Source organism: Orycteropus afer, unplaced genomic scaffold (genome assembly GCF_000298275.1).
Source record: "Orycteropus afer afer isolate SDZICR_OR568_19922 unplaced genomic scaffold, OryAfe1.0 scaffold00258, whole genome shotgun sequence".
Classification (NCBI taxonomy): domain Eukaryota; kingdom Metazoa; phylum Chordata; class Mammalia; order Tubulidentata; family Orycteropodidae; genus Orycteropus; species Orycteropus afer.
In genome coordinates, this window is record NW_006921845.1 from 4,890,827 (window position 1) to 4,907,927 (window position 17,101).

A 17,101-nucleotide genomic window follows, 5' to 3' on the forward strand; every position below is an offset into this window, starting at 1 on the left:
GAGCCAAGATCCATCTGACAACAGCTATGATATCCCTTGTTCCACATCCTCTTCTGAATCCAGCTTGCACCTCTGGAAGTTCTCTGTCAATATATTGCTGCAAACGTTTTTGAATTACCTTCAGTAAGATCTTACTTGCATGAGATATTAATGATACTGTTCTATAATTTCCACAACCTGTGGGATCACCTTTCTTTGGAATGGGTACAAATATGGATCTCTTCCATTCAGTTGGCCAGGTAGCTGTCTTCTAAATCTCTTGGCATAATCAAGTGAGTGCCTCCAATGGGGCATCCATTTGTTGAAATATCTCAACAGGTATTCCGTCAACTCCCAGAGCCTTGTTCTTCGCCAATTCTTTCATTGCAGCTTTGACTTCCTCCTTCAGTACCATTGGTTCTAGATCATATGCCACTTCCTGAAATGGATGAAGATCAACCAGTTCCTTTTGGTATAGTGATTCTGTGTATTACTGCCATCTTCTCTTGATGTTTCCTGCATCATTCAATATTTTGCCTATAGAATCTCTCAATATTTCAACTTGAGGCTTAAATTTTTTCTTCAATTCTTTCAGCTTGAGAAATGCTGAGTGTGTTCTTCCCATTTCATTTTTAGGAGCTCTCAGTTATCTAATTTGTCTTCTGGTGTTTGTGTATTCACAGTTATCTTTGATAGATTATTTATGCCAAAAATTAGGTCCTTGAGTTTTGTACCTATGTTATCTTCCAGGAACTTCATGGTTTTAGCTTTAACATTTAGGTCTTTGATTCATTTTGTGTTAGCTTTGTATAGTGTGAATTATGAATTCCATTTCATTTTTCTGCAAATGAATATCCAGTTTTGCCACCACCATTTGTTAAAAAGACTGTTTCTTTCCCCATTGAATGGCCTTTGACCCTTTGTTGAAGATCAGCTTCCCAAAGATGATGGATTTACTTCTGGGTTCTTGATTCTATTCCATTGGTCTATGTGTCTGTCATTTAATCAGTATCAAGCTGTTTTGATTACTGTGGTTGTATAGTAACTTTTGAGATTATGAAGTATGAGGCCTCCTACTTTGTTCTTCACATTCTAGTGTTCTTATCATTATGCTCTACTCTGTGAAGATAGTTAGATGTGATAAGATAATTATGCCCTTATGAGTAAAATCTACCCCAAGGTAACAGGGAGTCCTAGGCATCTCCTAACTGCCCTTGCCTCAGAAGCAGGTTCTAGAGTATACAAAGAGACTGCTAAACTACCTGAACCTGAGCTCAAATGCAGAGTCTACTGTGTACTAGAGCTTCAACTCTGGCAAGCTGCTGAGCTTCTCTGAGCCTCAGTTTTCTCATTCGTAAAATTGGGATTATTTACTCCTTGAGAGTTCTGGTGGTATAGTGCCTAAAAGCACTTGACTGCTAACCTGAAGGCTGGCAGTTCAAACCCACCATCCACTCCTCAGAAGGAAGGTTGAGCAATCTATTTCTGTAGCCATACTGCCTCAGAAACCCAAGGAGAGGTCACTATGAGTCGGGTCTAACTCGATGGCACATAACAACATTTACTCCATAGAGCTGATGAAAGCATTAGCATGAGGATATTTATAAAGGGTTTTGCATTATACCTGCCATATACTGGGTGCTCAGTAAATCTTACTTCTCCTTCCTTCATCACCACTGACCTTACAGACAACTGTATGAAACCTTGGTTACTTCCCCACAAATCAAATACCAAAATGCACACTAGGAATACTTTGAGAAGATAAGACATGAGCTGTGCTTCTACTTCTTAATCACTAAGGACTGACTAGGGCCCACTTATGTGCTTAGTTTTTAGTTTTGTATGCTTTTTCTATTTGGAAAATCCAGAAAACAATCTTTACCTTCAAGGAGCTCACAAACTACTTTGTAACAACAGAATATATCAAACAGGATAAAGCATAATCTAATAAAACACTGTGGTACACACTTGCAATATTTTAGGAGTTCATAAAGGAAAGAGATCAGGATTTGGTTGCAGGGGAGGGAAGAAAACTAGAGAGAAGAAATAGCATAAGCCAAGAATCAGAGGTAGGACCAGGGAGTGGAGTGTGCTGAGAACCTCAGGAAGGCTGACTTAAAAGAAAAGTAAGGCATACTTTGGGGAAGGGTGGAAAGCAAAAAGTCAGAATCATAAAGAAGCACAAAACTAATCATAAAAAACCTACAGAAATAAAAGAAAACAAAGAGCTGTATACCCATGCAGCGAGGATATTGGAATGAATGTGGGTACATGCTTGCTTAGGAGGACCTGGTCAGAGAGGCAGTCACATAGGTGAAGAGGGGCTCGGGAAGCTGGAAGCAAGGTACTTGGTTATAATACTCACTGTCACTGCTAGTGACTTCTTACCAAGCCCATGACCCACAGTCAATTTTCAAGCACAGGAACTCTCAAGATCTATTGAACAGCAAGCAGCATGGGGTACTACCTCTCAGATGCCAGGCCATGGTGTGGAAAGTGATGTTGGGCCCGGGATGCCAGTTTTCTTTACAAGGTAACCCAGAACAGATTTAGGGGGTATCTTGTGTTTAGGGTGAGAAAGGAAGAAGCAGCAACAAAGAAGAAAGGTCTGGGACTTTCCAGTGGTCAGAGAGAGTCCAGACTCAATTTGTGATGTCATCCTGATCAACTTACCACATTCCTGGGGCCAGTCCAGGTGCATTCCACAGCAGTCTGATTGACGGCCTTGGCTTTGAGGCTAGGAGCAGGTGGGCGAGTCCCTTTGGTCATGACATGCTCAAATGCTAAAGGACTGTCCCCTAAGTCAGTCCTGGCCCAGGCAGAAATCTCATAGGAGGTGTGAGCTGTCAGATTGCCGACTGAAAACATGGGCAAGGTGATGTCAGGAGGAAGCTAAAGTAACATCAAGTATTTGCATCATAATATATATACCCTATTTTTAAAAAACTCAAATGTAGTATCTCAATGTCATACAGGTAAGTTCCACCTATTGTAGGGCTTTCATTAGCACACAAATTGATTCACCATATTTTACAATGGCAGTGGGCTTGGTTCTTTTGTTTTGTTGTTGTTTATTACGTGTAATATTGGATAGATACATGGGCACTAGGTAATTTATTTCAGTTTGCCTTCTAGAGATACAAATTGGTACCAAATTCTTAGAAAGCCATTTGGCCTTGTGTAACAGAGCTTTGAAAATCTTCATATCTTGCAACCCAGTCAAGATAATGAAACCTCTGTAACAAAAACGTTCATCAGTGTTTGTTACAACAGAAAAATAATGTACATAGTCTAATTGTCCAGTGATAGTTAATAAACCTTACTGTATGCATTCCATATACTGTAAGTTGTGTTTTCAAAGAATATTTGATGTTACAGGAAAATCGCAGTATCATGTTATGTGAAAAAGGCAAAATATAAAACCACAGACAACATTATTCTAATTTATTAAAAAATATATATATAGAAGTCACTTCACAGAAAATAAAACCATCAATTTAATAGGTATGCAAAATGTAAAAATGACTTCTCTGGGAAGTAAAATTATGGGAAATTTTAGTTTTCTTTATTTTTGTGTGGGTTTTCTAAATTTTTTTTAATAAATATGTGCTCCTTTTATAATTAGGGTAAATTTGTAAAAAACAAAACAGCAGTGCACAAAGGGGAAGATAGATTAGGAATATGGTCTTCAGAATCAGAAGGATTTGAGTTCAAGGTGTAACTCTTTACTTGGTAGTTGCATAACTTTGGGTAACATATTTAACTTCTTTAAGACTATTTCCTTGTTTTTAAAATAACAGCACTTTTAAACAGCTAGCTATTCAGGAAATTAAAAAAAGAAAATGTCTGTAAAACAATTGGCGTGAGGATTAATGTAGAGCTAGCCTTTACTTTATTTACACAATAGCTGCTAAGACCTGTATTTTGATTTCTGTAGACCTGTATTCCTGATTCTGCCAAATTCTAATGCTGTGATTTTGAGGCTATGCTGGTTACAGACTTTGGAATTATAAAGACGTGGGTTCCGGTCCTGGTCAGTAAATTAAATTAATCTCTGAACTTTAGTTTCTTATCTGTAAAATGATGTGTCCCAGAGTTATTAGGACAGGAAAGCAGTATCCATAGAATGCCTAGGTAAGTGCCTACACACAGTAGGTATGCAATGTTATTTTTATTTTTACGTATCTTCCTTGGGTAAGTTACTTAACTCAGCAGATCTTCAGCTTTGGGGTGGGGGACAGTAATAGAACACATGTAATTTGTTTTCTAAGGTTATAACTAAAATTGAATGAAATATAACTGAACATGCTTTATAAACAGGCTAAAAGAATGTGTCGATAGAAGCTCCTATGCCACTCTCAACATTCAGAGGCAGCCTTTGCCATTGAAGGCTTTCTCTTTGAAATAAATCAAAACCTTACCTTTGTAACACATTTTCATATTTGATAACTACAATTGAGGATCAGCCTTTGCACAGATAGAAGGAGAATTGGACTACTTCCTTCCTTTGTTTGTGCGTTCAGTCATTCAACATTATTTACTGAATGCCAATTATACAAGAGCAAACCAAAAAGACTGACAGGTAATTAAATATAGGAGCTGTTTCTTTGGGAACCAAAAGTCACCTGTGAGCAGTTAATCTGGTCACTTTCCAGTTTTCCCTCCATTTTCCTCCCCAACATCCTTAAAGAGCCACCAGTTGGGGCCTTGAGGAGGCCATCCAGTGTATCCCTCTACCTGGAGGCAGTCCTACTTATACTCTCCTCAACTGATAGGAACTGTTCCATCAGCAATAGTCTTCAGAGAAGATACCATTACCTACCTGCCCCAAGCACCACACACAACAGGAAAAGTGAACACCAGCTGCCATTCAATTCAGTCCCAACACATGGCGATCCCATGTGTGTGAGAGCAGAGCTGTGCTCCACAGGTTTTCAATGGCTCATATTTTGGAAGCATGTCTTCCAAGATGCCTGTGGGTGGACTCAAACTGCCAAACTTTCAGTTAAGAGCATTAATTGTTTACACCACCCAGGGTTCCACTGTCAAGAAAGCCCTGGTCTATCCATCCCTTACTCCTTCCTGTTAGCATACTGACTAGCACCCAGGTGTTACCTTTGTGTGACAAGTGACTCCCTCGGAAGTTCAAAATTCTCCTCTCTTGTCTGTGGGTGTCAAATGCCCAGAAAATGTTTACCACATAGCCATTCACCTGCAAAGGACCAAGAAACATATTACAGGAACAGCTACGCAGTCACAGAGCACATGGAACTGTGTGGTGCACAATTAAAAATACACCCCTTTTTCTAGTGATTCTTATCCCATTTTTCTTACTACAAATGGGCTATTTCTTTTGATTTTAAAACTAGTTCTATTTGTGTGATCAGCAAATAATATTTAGATATAATCCACCAACTTCTAAAAACAAATGTGAGACCATTTATTGTACAAAATACAGATTCAATAAAACAAAGAAAATGATTGCAGAATAAAAGGACAATTATCAATTCATAAAGACAGAAAGTAGAAATGGTAAATAGATAATTAGGCCGAGAAAGAGCAAAGGTAGTTAAGGATAAATCTCAGCTCAGGTTTTCCTGTACTCATGACCAAGAGGGCAACACAAAGCGGGAGAGTCAGTACTCTCTGTCTGACAGGAGTAAATGCATCTGAACAGGGAAGACTACCTTTTCCAAGTCCTGAGCTGACAGGAGGATCTGATCTAAAGCTCTGTAAGTAGAGGACAGCAAACAAATGTTCCCAACTCCAAAGACTACAGATGAGATGCACAGAAGGCCATTTCTTGCATTGACCCTCCCTCTTTGAAGCCAAAGGTATGCTATTGAATTGTAGGTTAGCAAATGGAAATCAACAGAGATATTGCTGTGTTGGCATAAGGACTCTAAAGAATGTATTTCCCACAACTCAATGGGGGGTAGGGATGCCAGGATGGACAAATAGTCAAGAAAGAACACTATCAGGGGGGTGGACTTTCAATATGAGAAACTACACAGACACTGCTAACTATGGTGAAGTTGGCAGTGCAGGTGGTCCAAGGGGAAGGGAGGGTGGTGCTAGAAGAGGGGATTATAAGGTGGATATCAGGTGGGTATGTTTCCAAAGTATCCGAGCATCTCACAAGAAGGTTGAGAGCAACCCTGTGGGAACCTCTGCATTAGCGCTTAAGCACCAGGAAATCCAATAAAGCTGAAAATTACAGGGCACACATATTCTGTTAATGCCAACTCTTTATTTGCACCATAGCTGTGAACCATTTAATTATAGGGTTTTTCTTTTTCCTTTTTTTTTTTTTTCTTTTTAAAAAAAGGCACCAGGCTGAGGCAGAATAATTACATGTGGAAGACTCAAGTTGTTCTTTGTGGGAGGATGCACCAAACTAGTTATGATCTTTCAGTTTCCCCTGATCAAGCCATTCCTTTTCCTTAATCTCCCTGTACTATGTTGTCTTGGTTCCCATACAAAGGAAAGCCTCATCAAAATGCTACTTTGAAATTTCAACATTACCTTGATGTCACTATCCATGGTCAGGGTAAAGCTTAGAGAATTTTCACTGTAGCTGTCAATGTGGATATTTGGTGGTGGGATCACTGGAAACAAAAAAGAATTCATTTGCACCCAAAACACAATAAAATAAATAAATAAAAGAATTGAAAAAGAGAGAGCACATGATGAAAAGTGAGGAAGGCAGGATTTAGGAGTTTTTTTCTCAACAGACAAAGTGATCTTTCAGTTAGGGAAGAAAGGGCATTTCTTTGGCTGTTTTGACTCTTCTATCTCTTTTCCACTGTTTTCCCGAAGCTGAAGTTGGATCCAGAGTTGCTTGGTGAACACATAACTATGCTGGCTTGCTCAGCTACCCTGGCAATTCATTTGTGTAGAAAAGTTCCATTATGTAATGCCTCAAACAGCCTGGACACAGCCTGGTCCTTAAAGGGGCAGAGTTCATATAAGTGTCATTTTACTGGCACTAACAAGGTCTCAGTCCCTTCCGAAGAATGACAGAAGTGTGAATCATAAATTACTAATTGTAAATGTGTGTGTGGCAAAATGGAAAGAACGTGGTCTCTGGAGTCTGACAAATTCAAGTTCAAATTTCTATTCTGACATCTGGCAACGACATAACATAGAGCAAGTTAGTTATTCTCATTGAGCCTAGAGATAGTATCTACACTTCACAACATAACAGTTGCCATCCTAGTAGACTCTGACTTATGAGGACCCCATGTGTGTCAGAGTACAACTGTGTTCCACAAGGTTTTCAATGGCTTATTTTTCCCAAAGTAGATCTACAGGACTTTCTTCCAAGGCACCTCTGGATGGACTTGAACCTCCAACTTTTTGGTCAGCAGCCAAGTGTGTGAATTGTTTGCACCACCCACAGACCACACAGCTGTGAAAATTAACTAAAATAGTACATGTGAAATGCCTAACACTCAACTATTATGTTCCTTCTTTCTTTCTCTCTTCCCTGTTAATAAAGCCCCACTTTAGACACAGAACAGATTACAGAAGCAATAAGCAATCTGCTTTCTCAAAATGATCTGAACTCAAATTGAGTGTTGAGGGGGCAAAAAGAAAGAGCTAGAGAGAAAAACCCTTCTCAGTTCAAATGAGGGGTCTCATGCTTGTTACTTTGAAGGCCTGACCTCATAAAGGCTGGAAGTGTTCTACCAGGCATAATATAAAAGGGCTTAGTGAATAAATATTATTGGGAGATAATATTTATGCAACAACTTATATACTAGACCCTCAGAATACATACATTCTCTTTATACAGACAAAGCAACAGAGACTCAAAGGGGTTGACTATGATTTGGCGGCAAAAGAGATGTGTTACAAACCTCCAGATGATCAACCATGTTGGGCTTGTGCAAAATTAAGTAACAGAAGAAGACAGGACACTAGAAGTTACAGGCAGTTAACTCAGAGCAAAAACAGCTGAGGTGCTGCTGTAAAGCAGACACGAGTGAAAATCATGGAGACACAGGGGTAAGGCATAAGCCTCTCCAAGCCCCAGATTCTTCAGCTACAAAATGAGGATAATACTTCCCTTAAATGGCTTATAGGGATTAAAAGAGATCAATTTATGCAAAACAATGAGCGCAGTACAAGTGCAATGTCCAATAAATGGTAGATTTTATCATTGCTATCAATCCACTACAATAATCAATTTGGTGTTTCTGGCTGACAGAACTGCTGGTTCCATCCAAGTCATCTTCTTATATGTATTCTTACAGATACAAGGTCACAGATATTTCAGAACAAATATTTTTAAACACAACACAGATGTCTTCCATATACACCCTAACTAAAACATATGTGAGATGAGATTCATAAAAATTAAAAAAAAAAATCTTATAAAAGAAGTTAAAGAGAAGGAGGGCTTCCAGCAAGGTGCCAGAATAGGAAGACAAGCTATCCAGATGCTTAAAAACAAAGATAAGAGAAACCAATTGAAGCAGATAAAGAGGATAATCCTGGAACCCTGAGCTTCAACGGAAAGGATAAAGAAGTAGATTAAATGCCCAGTAGTAGAAGAAACTGAATACAAACAGCAATAAGGAAACAAGTGGAGCTGTGGACTACTGACTGGCCTAAGGTACAGCCATTTTCAATATTTGCAAGAAGCGTTCCAATTGGGATGGCAACCTGACAATCTGCTCTGACTGCCAAGGACTGCAAGGACAACCACACTGGTGGCTGGTAACCAGAAAGCAACAATGCCCACATGACCTGACAACATCTGTACCTCCTGCAGCCCACCTAATAGGTGAGGGCTACAACCTCCTTCTGCACCAACTGATCAATGACAGACAATGGCCAATGCCAGCCCAATCTACCCTCAACTGCTCTACAAAAACAGAGATCTGTGCACACATTCTCACTATCATATCTACCAGGAGATAGCTATGGTATGTCTAAGCAATGCCAAACTAGTGAATAAAGCAGCACACCAACCTCACTCACTCTGATATCACAAGAAAATAAAGCCAAAAAAACCCATAAATATCTGAGTGAATAATACTAACATACAATCACCAATTAAATACAAATACCACATCACCAACACTCATCTGTCAGTTTGTCATACTGTGGTGGTGTGCGTGTTGCTGTGGAGCTGGAGGCTATGCCACTGGCATTTCAAATACCAGCAGGGTCACCAATGATAAGACAGGTTTCATAGGAGCTTCTACACTAGGACAGACTTCGAAGAAGGGAGGGGCTATTCACTTCTCAAAGAACTGGCAGTGAAAACCTTATGTATAGCATCACAATGTCCTGGAGACAAATTATAATTCCAGTTCACACTAAGAAGCGAGATAAAGCAGTACAAACAAAGGATCGGAATACACAGCCAGAAAACCTACCTGAAGAAGCAACAGCACTGGAGCTAGGAATTCAAAAGAATTATATTTAGGTACCTTCACTGGATTAAGAGATAGATCAAGGAAAACTGACAAAATTAAGGAAAATATAAACAAAATGCTAGAAGAATTTAGAAAAACAATACAAGAACTGACAAAATAAATGAAAAATTAGAAAACATACAAAAACAGCAAACAGAAATCCAGAAAACTAATGCTACAAAAACCTCTGTTGCCACTGAGTCAATTCTGACTAACAGTGACCCCCATTGGGTGTCCAAGGCTATAATTATTTATAGAACTAAATTGCCTCATCTTCCTCTTGTGAGGCAACTGGTGAGTTTGAACTACTGACCTTCTAGGTAGCAGTCTATTACACCACCAGAGCTCCTTGATTAACACTAAGATATCAGAAATATATAACATATTGAAAGGGTGAAGGAGTAGAATTGAATCAATGGAAGACATAATTAGTGACACTGAAGACAAATGTCTCAATACTACTTTGTTAAGGGAACAATCAGAAAAAAGAAAAAAAAAAAATGAAGAAAGCCTAAGATTTACATGGTACACCATCAAGGGGGAATAACAAGTTTGATCAGAATTCCAGAACAGGAAAAGACAAATAAAACCTCAGAAGGAACTGTCGAAGATTTGTTGGAAGAGAATTTTCCTAACATGATAAAAGACGAGAAGATATGCATTCAAGAAGCTCAACAAATGCCAAACAGGATAGACCCTAAAAGAAAATCACCAAGAAATATCATAATCAAATTTTATAAAACTAAAGACAAAGAAAGAATACTGAAAGCAGCACAGAGAAAACAAAGAGTTACATAGAAAGGTAACAAATAAGACTAAGCTCTGACTTCTCAGCAGACACCATGTACGCAAGAAGTCAATGGGATGACACATATAAAACCCTGAAAGAAAAAAATTGCCAACCAAGAATTACATAACCTGCAAAATTGTTCTTCAACAATAATGGACATTTCCAGATTTAAGAAATGAAGAAAAATTGTAAAAATCAGACCAACCATACAAGAGATGCTAAAGAAATTCCTTTGGACAGAGAACCAACAACAGCAGACAACAACTGTGATTAACACACAACATAACCCAGCATCCAACCCAGATATAGAAGTATCCAAAGTAAAATAAACTTACAAGACTGAAAACAGGGAACCAGAGACATCAATTTGTAAATGAGGAAAACCACAAAGAAATTAAGAGGGAAATACATAAATGATAGTTACAGAACTTCCAAATGGAGAGAAAGTAAAGACAACTTTGAGATAGAACAGACTGTTTTAAACCTTGGAAGGACAAACTAAATCACAGGTAACCTCAAAGAAAATTAATAATCATTCCCATCAAAATAAAAGAGGAAAGGGCATAAATCTTTAGCAAATACTAAAGCAATAGCAATGAAGCAAATGATTTTAAAAAATTAATGAACAAAATGAGCTCAGCACAGAAAATTGTGGAACAGAAAAATCAGCAACACCACAAAAAAACATAACAAAATGACACCAACAAATTCATACTTGTCAATAATTATACTGTATGCATATGGATTAAATACACCAATCAAGAGACAGAAAGTTGCAAAATGGGTAAGAAAACATGACCCCATCAATATGCTGTCTAGAAGAAATATACCTTAGACACTGCTAAAAGCAGATTAAAAATCAAAGGTTGGGGAAAAATAAAAAAAGATCTCAAGCCAATGGCAATCAAAACAGAGTAGGAGTGGCAAAATTAATTTCTGATAAATTAGACTTTGAGACAAAAACCACCACAAGAGACAAGGAAAGATATTATATAATGATTACCTAAACTAACAGAAACAGATGCTGAAAATTTGAACAGACCTATAAACAAAAGAAGAAATATAAAGTAAATATAAAAATATCTATGCACCCAATGAAAGAGCTCCAAAATACATAAATCAAACTTTAACAGAACTAACAAAAAAGAAGTAGACAACTCCACAGTAACAGTAGGAGAGGCTTTAATATACCACTTTCGATGAAAGACAGAGCAACTAGAAAGAAACTCAACAAAGACACAGCAAGACTAAACAATACAGAACCAATATAACCTTATAGACATCTACAGAGCACTCCACCCAAACAAAGGCACAGTATACATTCTTTTCCAGTGCACATGGACCATTCTCCAGAATAAACTATTTGGCCACAAAGCAAGCCTCATAAATTTAAAGACTTTGAAATATTGTAAAGCATCTTCTCAGATTACAATGCTATGAAACTAGAAATCAACAATAGGAAGATCAAGGAAAAATAAGCAAACACATAGAAAGTAAATAACATCCTCCTTAAATACTACTGGGTAATAGAAGAAATAAAAAATGAAATGAAAAAATTCCTTGAATCAAACGAGAATGAAACACAACATACCAAAGTCTATGGGACACAGCAAAATCAATGATCAGAGGGCAATTTATAGTAATAAACATACACATCAAAAAAGAAGAGACAAAATCAACACCTTAACTGAACATCTGTAACAATTAGAAAAAGAGCAGCAAAATAAAATTAAAAAAAAAAAAAAAGCCTATAGTTACTTGTGATGCAATGACTTACTTAGTATGGCTTTTTCTAGCCATGGTCTTTGTGACTTTCACCAGATTACAGGGTGGGACCACACAAATAATGTGTGTGGAACTCTACTGTGAGGATAGGTTAGTTTTGCTATGCTGCTGGGCTTAAAATGACCCGCCTAGAGGCAGAAGGGCGGGTCTCACTCCCATCAAGAGAGAAGAGCTGGAGGTGGAGTGGAGGGAATCCTTGGTCCCAAGATTCCTGCACTGGAGCTCCTTGGCAGAGACGACCAACTGAGACAATCACAGAGGAACCAAGTGGCATGAGACAGGGTGGTAGGCTTGCCAGCCCACAGAGCAAGAAAGATGAATGTCTTTGGGCAAGAGGCTTGCTCATGGAGTTGGGTGCACCTAGCTGTACCTATCAGCAGAGTTAAAGGAACTTTGTAACACTTGCCTAAGCAGGGCAGGTGCCAGGCCAAGAGGCCAGAGAGGTATGCCTGGGGGAATAACAGAGGGAAGACTGCCCTGAACAAGGAACTGTATCCTAAGCGTGTTCCTGACCCTGAATTGTAACCTGTTACTTCCCTAATAAACTCCACAATTTTGAGTATTGTTGGTTAGTTAGTTCTGTGTGGTCACCGCAATGAATTATTCAATCCAGCAGAGAAGTAGTGAGTGCTGTGGGAGGGACAGTTTGTGTTAGAGTTGATAAAAAGGCTGGATGGTTGTGGCATATCTAGCCTCACAGAAATAAGCCTTGGGCTGCTGATAGTACTTCTCTCTCCCCCTTATGAAGTTAGAGGAGGTCAGAAGATGCCAACTCCACATACTTTTTGCAACACCAGAAGAAAAGAGGTAATAAAGATCTGAGCAGAAATAAATGAGACAAACAAACAAAAAAACAAGAATGACCAAAACTAGAAGTTGGTTCTTTGAAAAGATTCATGAAATTGACAAACCAATGGCAAATTTAACAAAAGAAAAGAAGGAGAAGATGCAAATTACATGAATAAGACACAAAATGATAAAGTCACAACAGAACTGACTGAAACAAAAAGGATAATATCAGGATACTATGGAAAACTATACTCCAACAAATTTGAAAACCTAGAAGAAACTGAAACATTTCTAGAAACAAACTATTTACCTAAACTAAGAGACAGATGTTGAAAATTTGAATGGACCCATAACAAAAGAAGAAATTAAACAGGTCATAAAATATCTACCAACAAAAAATAGACCTGACCTAGACAGTTTCACTAGATAATTCTACCAAACATTCAGAGAAGAGCGGATACCAATCGATCTTAAATTATTCCAGAACACAGAAAAGGATGGAATACTCCCAAATTCATTTTATGAAGCAAGCATAATCCTGATAGCAAAACAAGGCAAAGACACCACGAAAAAGGAAAAGTGCAAATCAATATCCCTCTAGATACAAAAATCTTCAACAAAATCCAAGCCAATAGATTCCAATAATATATCAAAATAATAGTAATAATAATACACCATGATCAAGTAGTATTCGTATCAGGTATATACGAATGGTTCAATATATGAAAAATAATCAACATAATCCATCACATAAATAAAACAAAAGAATCATATGTTGTATCAATTGATGCAGAAAAGGCATTTGATAAAATCTGACATCCATTTCTGATAAAAACTCTCAGCAAAATAGGAATACAAAGCACATTCCTCAACATATTAAAGGGCATATATGCAAAAACAACCCCAACATTTTTCTCAATGGAGAGAGACTTGAAGCATTTCCCTTGGAAACGGGAGCCAGACAAGGCTGCTCTCTATCATCACTTCCATTCAACTTAGTATTGGAAGTCCTATCCAGGGCAATATGGCAAGAAAAAGAAATAAAGGCATCCAAATTGGCAAAGAAATAAAACTCTCTCTCTCTCTACAGATAGCATGATCCTATACATAGAAGAACCAAAAGACTTAGCAAGAAAACTACCAGAACTAATTGATAGTTTCAGCAAAGTGGCATGATACAAAATCAGCATACAATAAATAATCAGATTCCTCTACATTAACAAAGAAATCTCTGAAAGGGAAATAAGGAAAGCAATATCATTTACAATAGCTACTAAAAAGATAAAATACTTAGGAGTAAATCTTACCAAGGACACAAAATACCTAAACAAAGAAAACTACAAAACATTAGAAACTATAAGAGACATACATGAATGGAAGAACATACTATGTTCATGGACAGGAAGAGTGAACACTGTAAAAATGTTAATACTACCCAAAGAATTCAATGTTGTTGTGTGCCGTCGAGTTGGCCCCGACTCATAGCGACCCCTCCTTAGGTTTCCGAGGCAGTATCACTACGGAAGTAGGATTGCCCAACCTTCCTTCCAAGGAGCGGTTGGTGGGTTTGAACCGCCAGCCTTATGATTAGCAATATACTCAATGTAATACCACTCTAAATTCCATAAACATTCTAAAAGCTACCTTTGGATTCCATGCAATCCTGATTCAGATTCCAAAATTATTCTTTAAGGACATGGAAAAACCAATCACAAATTCTATACAGAAAGTAAAAAGACCTCAAATAAGCAAAGCACTACTGAAGAAGAAGAAGAACAAAGTAGGAGATCTCACACTCCCCACTCTCAAAATCTACTATACAGCTGTGGAAGTCAAAACAGCTTGGTATTGGTACAATGATAGAAACATAGACCAGTGGAACAGAATTGAGAATTCAGAAATCTAACCACCTAGTTGATCTTTGACAAATGGCTAAAACCCATTAAATGGGGAAGAGATAGTTTCTTTAACAAGTGCTGCTGGCAAAACTGGAGACCAATTTGCAGAAAAATGAAACACGATTCATACCTCACACCATACACAAAAACAAACAAAACATGGATCCAAGACCTACATGTAAAATCTGAAACTATAAAATTCATTTAAAAAAAGTAGGGGCAAACTTAGGGGCTCTGATTTATAGCATAAAGAGACTATTAAGCATAACCAAAAAATGCACAAACTGCAGAAGATAAACTAGATGACTGGGACCATCTAATAATTAAATTATTTTGCATATCAAAAGACTTCTGGGAAAAAAAAAAAAGAAAGAGAACTTACAGATTGGAAAGAAGTATTTGGTACTGACATATCTGACAAGGGACTTCCATATCTCTAAAATGTATAGAAAATGTCAACACCTCAACAACAAAAAAACAAACAATCCAATTAAAAAACAGGCAGAGGACTTGAACAGACACATTACCAAAGAAGATATTCAAGCAGCCAACACACATGAAGAAATACTCGCAATCATCAGCCATTAGAGAGATGCAAATCAAAAAAAAGAAAGAAATGAGGTTTCATCTCATCCCTGCAATAACAGCAAGCAAGACAGAAAATAACAAATGCTGGTGAGCAATGTGGAGAGATTGGAAGTCTCATACACTACTGGTACACCATTCGTCTGTCAGTTTGTCAAACTGTTGTGGCTTGCATGTTGTTGTGAAGCTGCAGGCTGTGCCACCGGTATTTCAAATACCAGCAAGGTCATCCACGATGGACAGGTTTCTGTGGAGCTTCCAGACAAAGGCAGACTTGGAAGAAGAAAGGGGCCATCCACTTCTGAAAGTACTGGCCAGTGAAAATCTTATGAATAGTGGTAAAACACTGCCTCATACACTACTGGAAAATTTTATGAATAGCCCTGAAATATGTTCCATACAGTGCTGGAACATGAGCCCCTCAGGTTGGAAAGCACTCAAAATACAACTGGGGAAGGTTGCCTCCTCAAAGCAGGGCTGACCTTAATGACGTGAATGGAGTAAAGCTTTTGGGACCTCCATTTGCTCATGTAGCATGACTCAAGATGGGAAGAAACAGCTGCAAACATCTATTAATAGCTGGAACATGGAATGTATGAAGTATAAATCTAGGAAAATTGGAATTTGTCAAAAATGAAATGAAATGCATATAGATTGATATCCTAGGAATTAGTGAGGTGAAATGGACTGCTTTTGGCCATTGTGAATCAGACAACTATACTGGGAATGACAGATTGAAGAGGAATGGCATGGCATTCATTGTCATCAAAAATGTTTCAAGATCTATCCTGAAGTACAATTCTGTCAGTGATAAGATAATATTCATACACCTACAAGGAAGACTAGTTAACACTATTATTCAAATTTATCCACCAACCACTAAAGCCAATGATGAAGAAACTCAACTTCTGAAGTCTGAAATTGACCAAATATGCAATCAAGATGTATTGATTATTACTGATGACTGGGATGTGAAAGTTGGAAACAAAGATGAATCACCAGTAGTAGGAAAATATGGCCTTGGTAACAGAAATGACGCTGGAGATTGCATCACAGAATTTTGCAAGACCAACGACTTATTCATTGTAAATACCTTTTTCCAACAACATACATGGCAGCTATATACATGGACCTCCCCAGATGGAATACACAGGAATCAGATTGACTACATCTGTGGGAAGAAGAGATGGAGAAGCTCAGTATCTTCAGCCAAACCAAAGCCAGAAGCCAACTGTGGAAAAGACCATCAACTACTCAGAGACAAGTTCAAGTTGAAGCTGGAGATAATTAAAATAAGTCCACAAGCCCCCAAATATGACCTTTACTGTATCCCATCTGAATTTAGAGACCACCCAAAGAATAGATTTGACACATTGAACACCGATGACCAAAAACAAGATGAATTGTCAGAAGACATAAAGAATATCATCCACGAAGAAAGCAAAAGGTCATTAAGAAGACAAGAAAGGAAGAAAAGACCAAAATGGATGTCAGAAGAGACTATGAAATTTGCTCTTAAACAGAAAGTATCTAATGCAAATGGAAGAAATGGCATGATAAAAGAGCTGAACAGAGGTTGTCAAAGAGCAGCTCAAGAAAGCAAAGTCAATTTAAAGGCATAATTATAATGAAATGTGCAAAGACCTGGGGTTAGAAAACCAAAAGGGAAGAACACATTCAGTATTTCTCAAGCTAAAAGAACTGAAAAAGAAATTCAAGCCTTGTGCTGCAGTATTGAGATTTTATGGACAAAATAGGAGCTCTGGTAACAGCGTGCCTAAGGCATGTGACTGCTAACCAGAAGGCTGGTGGTTCAAACCCACCAGCCACTCCTCAGAAAGACAGTT

The 17,101-nt window shown here is 38.0% G+C and overlaps 1 protein-coding gene across 1 annotated transcript in view; it reads right to left on the reverse strand.

Annotated features, from left to right (window-relative positions):
- The window catches only part of SORL1 (sortilin related receptor 1), a gene marked incomplete at its 5' end in the record, with an annotated part of 272,129 nt that overhangs the window by 23,044 nt on the left and 231,984 nt on the right, over nt 1-17,101 (reverse strand). The window contains 3 exons of the mRNA XM_007949949.2: nt 2,653-2,837; nt 5,095-5,191; nt 6,505-6,587. Coding sequence (XP_007948140.2) covers nt 2,653-2,837; nt 5,095-5,191; nt 6,505-6,587 — 365 coding nt within the window. The remainder of the gene's footprint in view (nt 1-2,652; nt 2,838-5,094; nt 5,192-6,504; nt 6,588-17,101) is intronic.